Raw genomic sequence first — 10,000 nt, 5'->3', positions numbered from 1 at the left:
GACTCACAGCCGAGATATTTCCTGCCACGTCACCAAACAGCGCGGGAGGGAAGGATTAGTGAGGATGGAGGATGCGGTGAGGTTTTTTTGAGGTTAGGTGAGTACAGGAGACAGGGAGAGAGGGGGTCTTGAAAGTTGTTTAGGGAGGAAATGTGTGGGAGACAATGGGAATGATGAGGAGGCTGTGACATGGGAGATAACAAATTGGGGGGGAGGGAAGTTGTTGGGGTTTGGGAGAGAGGAGTGTGGAAAGATGTTTGGAAGGAAATGTGGAAATGTCTTGTAGGGAGAGGAGAGAGAGAGAGAGAGAGAGAGAGAGAGAGAGAGAGAGAGAGAGAGAGAGAGAGAGAGAGAGAGAGAGAGAGAGAGAGAGAGAGAGAGAGAGAGCAAATTTACAAGCGCGCTAAAGAGAGGAAACGTTTGGAGGGATGGATGAAGTTGAAGAGGAAGGGAAGAGAGAGAATTAAAGAAATAGAAAATGGAAGAGATGGTCTAAGATGGAGAAGAGATAAATGGAAGAAGATGGAGATGCAAAGAAAAACAAGGATGAGAAAAAAATATACAAAAAAAAAGGAAAGGATATAAGGAAAAGACACAACTAAGGATACACGAGATAAAATATTGAAAACGTATAGGAAAAAAGTAATAAAAAATAGGGAAAAAAAAGAAAATAGAAGAAACTAAAGATAAAAGAAGAAAGTACAAAGAGAGAGTGTGTTAATTAAATATGATAAAACAGGAAAACACGTGATAACATAGGAAACTAAATTAAATCAATGTCTCCCCACCTGAAAGAGTGAAAAGAAGGAGAGGGAAAAAAATGGTTGTAGAAGAGATATGAAAGTAAGCTAACGGTTGAAACAAAAAGGAAAGGAAAATAAGAATGTGTAAGGCAATGGAAGGGAAATGAGAAGGAAAGCAAGATGAACGGAGGAAGAAAACAAAGGAACACAAGAAGAGAAGGAATTAGATCAAAAGATACAGATATTGGAGTGACAAAAGAGAAAAAGGAAGCGAGAAAAAAGGGAGATAAGAAACTGGAAGAAAAAACTGGAGGTAAAAAGAGTGAGAGAAGAAATTAACTACAAAAATAATTGTCAGAATATGCAAAAAAAAAAAAAAAAAATACGAGAACAGAAAGTGAAAGAGAAAATAATGGGAATTGGAAGAAAGGGAAAAGTGAAAGAAGAAATTAAATAGGAGTGTCAGAATGCGCAAAAATAGGAACGAAAAGGAATGAAGAGAAAAAAATAAATAAATAAAAGTAGGAATTAGAAGAAAGGTAAAAAAAAAAAAAAAAAAAAAAAACTGATAAGAAACGCCAAGAAACTTCTCACTTTGACGGACAGCAAGGAATGTTCACCCATACCCACACCAAGGCCTTTCCTGAACGTCCTGCCACCCGTCACGCTCTGAATGAACGAACGCCTCAACAAGTGCTGGGGCGTCCCTCGTTACTATTTTGCGGCGTTAACCGTTCAATGTATCAATCAATTTCTCGTTTTCTGTTCTCTTAGTGTTTCCAGTTCTTTTAGTTTGTTTCACACTGCAATTTTCTCTGATCTGTTTATTTTCTATCGTTCATCGTTGTGTTCGGTTTAATGAAGTTCGTTTGAGTTTTTTTACTTCGTTTTTCTCCGATTTGTTTACTTTCCATTGTCTGAATAATGTGGGTTTTGGAAGTTATGTTATACTATGTAGTGATGTATCGGATATCCGCCTCCGCCTCCGCCTCCGCGGATCCTCCGCGTTTTATTAACCTCCGCCTCCGCCTCCGCCTCCGCATTTTCAGATAATGAGACCTCCGCCTCCGCCTCCGCCTCCGCATTTTCAGAAAATGAGACCTCCGCCTCCGCCTCCGCCTCCGCAATTTAAAACTGCGGAGGCGCGGATGTTTACCGGTACCTGTATTTTTCGGCACACAGTTGCACCCCAAAATATAGTAAGATGTTTGTTTCATTACGGCGTAACAGTAACATGCAACTGTAGTACGCAGTACGCACATATGGCCTCTCTGACCGCGTCTGAACGTGAAACATACGCGTATACGGCTCTCATCTCATGCACCCCACCCACAGCTAATCTCGCACACTGCCAGACGTATGATTCCTCTTTTCATTGGTTGCTGCATCCGAATTATTAAGTTATAGATACTAAGTTGAATATTTCTATCCATTATGAATTCATTTTTTTTATTTTAAAGATTTAGCATTAGATCCTGATTATACCTGAAGGATAAAACACTTTTGACATCGTCTGAGACGTCTGACACGTCTCGCTATCTGCCGCCAGTGCCACCCCAGTGACCCCAAAGTTACTGCTGAACTCTGATGGTGTTGCCTACGTGTTACCCGTCAATCTCTTGCAGCAGTCATGGCTTCACGCAGCAGTAGTGCCGTAACTATAGTACTCTACTATAGTTATCCATGAATAATTCACCGGGAATATTAAGATTTTACATTGACACTGCCAAAACTTGATTACTATCTCCTATTGTACCCAAATTTGAGTGAGGGAAAGGAGTAACAGGAGTTTATTGTCGACGCAGTACCGGTACTGTAAATGGGTAAAAAAAAAAATCTGTTCCGCCTCCGCCTCCGCCTCCGCCTCCGCGGAGGTGTAGGCAACAACCTCCGCCTCCGCCTCCGCCTCCGCAAAAAACTATTCCATAACCTCCGCAACTACATCCGCATCCGCATTTTTTGAGAAACTGACCTCCGCCTCCGCCTCCGCCTCCGCGGAGCCACGAAATTTGACCTCCGATACATCACTAATACTATGAACTAACTTCAGGACATTATGTGATTCGATTCTTTTCTTCTTTAGCTAACCTTTTCAAACTTTTACACTCGCTTCACATGATCTTTTTTTTTTCTATGTGATTAGCAAACAGTGCGGTAATTAGCTTGCATCAAAACCACTCCATCAGTCATTCAGTCATCAATCTTTCAGTCAACAGTCATGTATCATCCATTTAGTCACAGTTATTAGCTAGACTCCTATCCCGGCCATATTGGTTTGTTTTCATTTCTATTCATTTATTCTTTTTCCGTCCAGACTTTTATAGAAACCTCATAATACCAGTAAAACTCATTCAAAAGGGAACAGGAAAAGTATAAATAAATTGCACACAGTTATTTATTATACCACTTAGGTGAAGAAAATATACAGGTAATAGAAAGAAATTACACACACACACACACACACACACACACACACACACACACACACACACACACACACACACACACTTCAATCACTAAGGCGGGTTTGCTATTTTTTTTTTTTTTTTTAACGGCAGCTTCCAGCCTATGTAGAGCAGATGGCAGGTTTCACCCAAAAACACTCACACGGTCATGAGTCATCGCTGGCTCGCTAGCCGCTGCATCAAAACAAACGATCAACACGGAATCCTACGACGAGGTGGTTGCTATGATTAGAATTTTGGCGTGCTTCAAGAAAAGAAAAGAAACGACTTTGGCCAGGCTTCATCAGTGTCGATGGTTCAGTCAATAGATATCACTAAAATACTCTCCAACAATATTCCTCCCATACTCAATTTTATATAGATAGTTATTCTTATTTAATCCTGGAAAATTGCCGAGCAAGCAGTCGATCCCACCAACAGAGTGGTTTTTGCAAATCCCTGTTGCATTTCATTCCCGGCTGCACAATCCCAGCTGCAACCTTCCGCGAATTACCCCACGTAAACCTCTCCTGATTCCCACGCTGAAGCTACGCCGTAAGGCCGTCACACGTATACCTACCATATCCATCACTGTCACGTTAATCTCCCACGTCACGCCATGTCACAAAATCTCGTCACCAGAGTCCCGCTCGTCACCAACCAGCCAGTCATCTCACACATGCTGAAAGTCACCAGTAATTACTTCCTCACAACCAATAAAACCTGACAACACACGCGTGTGAAGGGAATAAAGGCGGCGTCACACTAGCACTTTTTCCGTCGTCTCAGGCGATTTTCGTCGTCTTTTTATTCTTCCGTCAACTCTTTCCGTCGTCTTGAGTCAGACGGAACGCATCGTTTTCGTCTAGCGCCAATTTTTAGTCAAAATAAGAACTATGGTATCTAATCAACACTTTTATTAAAAAAAATTATTTTTTGTTAAACGGAAGAATGTTATTATCATGGCATGAAATTTAAATGAGTTGGTGAATATATATTTGTATACATATTTTTTTTTTCTTCTAGCCTAGCAATGAAAAGTTCCTCAGTTGTTTGTGTACATTTCCAGGGGAGTGCGAATGTGCGATGCTTTTGAATATTTCCAAGGCAACTTCCAAGTAGCTGGCCAAGATGAGCAGTGGACAAAACACACTGACGAATTTCTCATAGAGAGTATTAGAGGTCACCGTTGCCTTTGGGATCACAGAACAGCTGATTACATTATAAGGTGCAAAAAAGCCGCGGCTTGCTGGGGTGAATGAGGAGCCTTGTTTGTTTACAATCGACAAGCGCGGCAAAGGCGGAAGCAAGCTTGTGTGTGACGCCCACCGTCTGCAAAAGTTGACAGTCGTCACAAAATTGACGGAAAAGTGCTAGTGTGACGCCGCCTTAACGGTCCTAGCAAACACTAGACTATGAAGAGATGGAACAGGAGAGGATAATGAGTGAGGCTGAATACGCGGGGAAGGAGTGAGGTGGCAGGGAGGGGGAGCATGAGACGTGGTTTAAGTAGGAGGGGAGGACGACTGAGGGAGTGGAGGGGGTGGTTAGTCGGAAGGAGATGGGGCTAGAGCTAGAGGCGTAGTAGTGTTGGAGGCGGAGGAGATATGGGGGGAGCTGATGTGTGAGGAATGGAGGGGCAGCGACGCCTTAGAGATAAGGATGTGGAGGAGGGGAGGAAGAATGGGGAAGAGTAGATTATAAGAGAGGAAGGAAGGAGATGGGAGAGGAGGAGAGGTGAAGGCAGGAGTGATACGTAAATGAACGCAAATGAACACAAAATTACGAAAAACTGAACCAGGAAGTAAGGAAACAGATGATCTTTCACAATACTTCACTCGGCGACACAATCCATTCTCTCGCTCTCTCTTCCTCTTCTCTTCCCACCAGCAGACACGCCGCGCCCCTCAGCACGCCTCACTACTCACCTTGGCTGCAGGCTACTCACATGCAGACCTCCATACGGTGCTGCAGGGATGAGGCGCCTTCACTACGAGTCCTCCTATACTTGGCAACACTTTCCCCACGAGCGTTTTCTACACTTACACACTTTTTCACAGCTTTCATAGTCTCCAGTTCTCATTCTCCATTACCACCATGCTACAGGTCACTTATGTTGCTCCTTCTCGCCCTGAAGGGTTCAGATAATAGCGAAATATGTGCCGATGTCAGTATTATCATACCCCGCGGTGATAGTGCCTCGGCAAGACTGAGTGACTGAGCTCCTGCCGTGACGTCACTCTCAGCTGACGTGGAAACAAGAGAGTAGCGTGATTGTGTGTGTTTTGCCATCACCCATTAGAATGTGTTCTTTAATAGTTTGTTGAGATATTCCTTTGTGGTTTATATAGGAATTATTTGCCATAGTAGTAGAACAGTTAAATTTCAAATGTAGAAAGCTTTAAATAGCGTAGGAAGGTGCAGGAATTTAGTATTGGTGTACACATGGCAGCCTTTGTGTACATCGTAACCAAGGAGCAAACTTACCTACATCCAACGATGACGTATCATTCCTTACTGCGTGGGATGTTGGCTTGAGACAGTATTCTTGCGGAGATTCATTGCTTCGAATCACTGAGCGGAATAATTCAGGCAACCCCAAGACAAAACATAACAAGCCCACGTGAATTTAAAACAAGGAAGAATAGTTAAATCAAGAAAAGAAGCACCATATTGTTATGTAGTTTATTTAGACATACTATTACCAGTTTTATAATCCTCTTAACCAAACAGAAGACGTAATAAACTATCTAGCACTACTACGCAATCCTCTACGTTGCTATACATACTAGGTTGGCTACACGCTCCTTTCCACACCGCAAGGAAGATGACTGGCGGACGGACGGACAGACCGACACACACACACACACACACACACACACACACACACACACACACACAAGGACGACAAGCGATGAAAATTAGTACGAATAGCATGAGAGGGAGAGTCAAGCTATGGGAGAGGAAGGGAGGGAGAAGTAGGTAGGTATAGGAAAGGTGACGGACACGGGAACACACACACACTCTCTCTCTCTCTCTCTCTCTCTCTCTCTGCTTGTTATGTAATATTATCATCCTGGTGTCTTAATCTTAATTCTACTCTCACCTGTACATGTTTAATTTATACTAGTAACAGTAGTAGTAACAGTAGTAGTAGTGACAGTAGTAGTAGTAGTAGTAGTAGTAGTAGTAGTGGTGGCAGTAGTGGTAGTAGTGGTGGTGTAGTAGTAATAGTGGTGGTGGTGGTGGTGGTGGTGGTGGTGGTGCAGTGGTGGTATGGTTATGGTTGTTGTGGTGGTGTGTGAGTGGTGGTGGTGGTGGTGGTGGTGGTGGTGGTGGTGGTGGTGGTGGTGGTGGCAGTGGTGGTGGTGGTGGTGGTGGTGGTGGTGGTGGTGGTGGTGGTGGTGTGGTGGTGGTGGTGGTGGTGGTGGTGGTGGTGGTGGTGGTGGTGGTGGTGGTGGTGGTGGTGGTGGTGGTGGTGGTGGTGGTGGTGGTGGTGGTGGTGGTGGTGGTGGTGGTGGTGGTGGTGGTGGTGGTGGTGGTGGTGGTGGTGGTGGTGGTGGTGGTGGTGGTGGTGGTGGTGGTGGTGGTGGTGGTGGTGGTGGTGGTGGTGGTGGTGGTGGTGGTGGTGGTGGTGTGTAGTGGTGATGTGGTGGTGGTGTGGTGGTGGTGGTGGTGGTAATGGCAGTGGTGAGTGTTATTAGTAGTAATAGTAATAGAAAAAAGTTATTGTTGTAGTAGTAGTAGTAGTAGTAGTAGTAGTAATAATAATAGCAGTAGTAGTAGAAGTAGATTATTATTATAAGCAAAGTAGAAGAAGTAGAAGTAGTAGTAGTAGTAGTAATCGTAGGAGGAGGAGGAGGAGGAGGAGGAGTAGCTAATAGAAGTAGTAGTAGCAGTAGTAGTAGTAGTAGTAGTAGTAGTAGTAGTAGTGGCGTGACTAATAAACACTAAGATAAACCTTTGGCTACAACCACTGGCGGCTAGACGGGCAGGCCAGCGCGGAGGCTCAGCGCACACTGCTCCGTGACACACAGCTGCTGGGACTACAACGCAACACACGGGACACCACACACAAAGTCACGGAGGGCAGCGCTTACAGGCATGTAGGGGGCAGCAGGTTAGAGGCTAGTATTCCGTTTTCTACGTGCCTTTTTTGTTTCCAATATTGTATCGAGTTATTTTACCTGGCTGTGGAGACTTGATAGATACCAGAAGAACAGACTGGTTATCTTAACTTCGCTTTCTCGTCATTTATTAAATTATGATTTGTGCGGTATGAGCTGCTAAATTTTGCCTCCATTCACCTCGTGTTATTGTGCATATTTCCAATATGAATTACAATACGTCATACACATTTCAATTCTGTAACAGCCAGCCTCGGGAATCATACGAATTATCTGTCTTTTCAGCTTCTCTTCTTTCTATTTCAATTCACTTCACATCAACATCTGTACGCTCACCACAATTTATCAGGTAAAACTTCGTCAGTGTGCCCTTTATATTATGCTGTGCTTGGGCTACCGTGGTCTGCCTCGTGTGCTGCGCTGGCCTGGGGAAGTGTGCGCTTAGCCAAGACTGATGGTTTAGGGGAGTCGGGAGATGAAAGGGTGGACTGGACGTTTGTGGATCTTTGTCGAGGACGAAGTAGACAAACAGTTACTCCGGTGCCGCGGCGCTGTGGTGACGACCGCAGGGTGGAGGGAGGTTGGCTACACACTAGGTGATCACTAGCTAGTCAAAGAGGCACTAGCTGAAACACTAGTGACGGGCGGAGGCGACGGTGGTGTAGGGAAGATGATGAAGTGATGAGGTGATCCAGGGGAAGGCCGCGCTGGTGGTAGTGATGATGAGGGGGAGGGAGGTTGTGAAGTGTTCTTGGTGATGAGAGTGATGAATGTGAAGGTTTTGTGACGTGTTAGCAGTGGTGATGGTTTCATAAGGTACTGGAGATGGAGGTGACGGATTAGATAAAAAAAATACTTAAATATTACAAGACTAAGGCAAAACGTATCACCTTAAGAGGATGCAGAGTGGAGGTGGAATATTTGAATGAAGAAAGAGGAGAGATTGGAATGGACGCAGCGTGGATGACTGGATGAGGTAGAGGAGGTATATAGTGATTCTGAGTAGGTAACATTTGCATCCTCTCGCTTCCACTGTGGCCGGGGCGAGTGATGTGGACGGCGACAGATGAACAGGACTCATGAGGTAACTGCTTGGACGGAGAGCGAGTAAGACGACGGTGAAGGGAGTAGGGGGGTGATAAGGAGGTTAGGTGGCGTGCAGGGGCGTGGGCGGGACTAATGTACGCGGCCACACATGAGGGTGGAGGGGTCGGTGAACTGGGGGAAGTAAGCAGGGTAGGTGGCGGTGGTGGGCGGGACGTGGGACTTGTCGGTCATGGAGGGGGCGGGGGCGGCCATGGCGTGCCCCATGTTATAGCCCTGGCCCCCAAGAAGGCCGCCCAATTGTTCGCCGCCCAGCGTGGAGAAGCCCGTGTTCCAACCGCCCATGGGTGGTGAGGGCACTGTCTTCCCGGCACCCCACCCTACCTCGCCCGACACTGTGCACCCAGCGGAGTTCATGGTGGGCGTCATGGAGGCCGTCATGGAGGGCATGGAGGTGACGGGGTAGGTCATGGCAGCCATGGGAGAGGACATAAGTGCGTGGGAGTTGTCGCTGCTGAGGGAGGCTGCGGCAGCGGCGCTGCTGTAGTCGTAGCCACTTGAGCTCTGCCACGCACTGGATGCTGTGCGGGGAAGGGGAGGAAGGGAGAGGCTGCATTATGCGTGCGTGGAAATTCAGTAAAATTCTTGACAGCGGCAGGAGCAATGAGAAGCAAGAACAGAAGAAAGATAGAAAATATTCGCGCACCCTCCCAGTTGTGACAAAATTTATGATCCCTCAGACAAATGCGCGTGGCGACGATAATAATAAGTAAGGGAGTGATAGGGACGCTGCGCCGCGGCCCAGAAAGGAGGAGGAGGCACTCACAGTGGTAGGCGGCGGCGGCGGAGGCTGCGGCGGCGACAGCAGTGTGGTCGGTGGCAGGGGCGGCGTACTGGTTCATGTAGGAGGAGGCGGCGGCGGGCATGGCGGCGGAGGCCGGCATGGTGGAGGAGAGCCCCGCCAGCTGCTGACTGCTGAGGTGTTTCCTGAGTCGAGCACGTCTGTTGCTGAACCAAACCTGCACCCGCGCCTCCGTCAGCTTGGCTCTGCGGGGTACGGGAACATGGAAAGGTAGTACACACGTAATTACACCGAATACTTGGCGTTGTTTGAACCTTTAATTAACTACTATTGTTATCATTCAGCACTGTAAGACGAGCGGGAAAAGTACAAGTAGAAATACAAGTACAACTATTTAACTATACTGCATGCTTTCATACGTTTAAGATATAAATATGAAGCACTTCTATCACAGTTCTCTCTCTCTCTCTCTCTCTCTCTCTCTCTCTCTCTCCGGTACTCACTTCTGCGCCACCTCCTCCCTCGTGTACACATCGGGATACTGTGTCTTCTCGAAGGAGCGTTCTAGAATCTCCAGCTGCTCCGCCGTGAAGGTTGTCCTCGCCCGCCGCTGTTTCCGCTTGAGGGGAATGCCTGGCTCGCTCTCCGTGTCACTATCGTCACTCCCGCCGCCACCTGCAGGAAGACAGGAAAGGGAAGTTAGACACGAAGAAGGAGAGACAAGATTAAACAAGAATATTAGATAGAAAAAGTGAAAAGAAAATAGTTTGACAGCAACAGAGGAAAGGAAAAGTTAGACAAATATGAAGACTATGAGAGGAAGGGAACAGTTAGCCAGGA

General features: G+C 46.3%; 1 protein-coding gene across 3 annotated transcripts in view; it reads right to left on the bottom strand.

Annotated features, from left to right (window-relative positions):
- Positions 1–7,023: 7,023 nt before the first annotated feature.
- LOC123515085 (protein gooseberry-neuro-like) overlaps positions 7,024–10,000 on the bottom strand; it is a 17,434-nt gene continuing 14,457 nt past the window's right edge. For all 3 annotated transcript variants that reach the window (XM_045273508.1, XM_045273510.1, XM_045273509.1), the window contains exons 4-6: positions 9,664–9,835; positions 9,185–9,405; positions 7,024–8,939 (exon numbers count right to left, since the gene is read on the bottom strand). In XM_045273508.1, the coding sequence (XP_045129443.1) occupies positions 8,491–8,939; positions 9,185–9,405; positions 9,664–9,835 (842 nt within the window). In that variant the 3' untranslated portion in view covers positions 7,024–8,490. The remainder of the gene's footprint in view (positions 8,940–9,184; positions 9,406–9,663; positions 9,836–10,000) is intronic.

The sequence above is a fragment of the Portunus trituberculatus genome, chromosome 38 (genome assembly GCF_017591435.1).
Source record: "Portunus trituberculatus isolate SZX2019 chromosome 38, ASM1759143v1, whole genome shotgun sequence".
NCBI lineage: Eukaryota > Metazoa > Arthropoda > Malacostraca > Decapoda > Portunidae > Portunus > Portunus trituberculatus.
The sequence above is the reverse complement of the archived record's forward strand: the minus strand, read 5'-3'. Positions and strand labels throughout refer to the sequence as shown.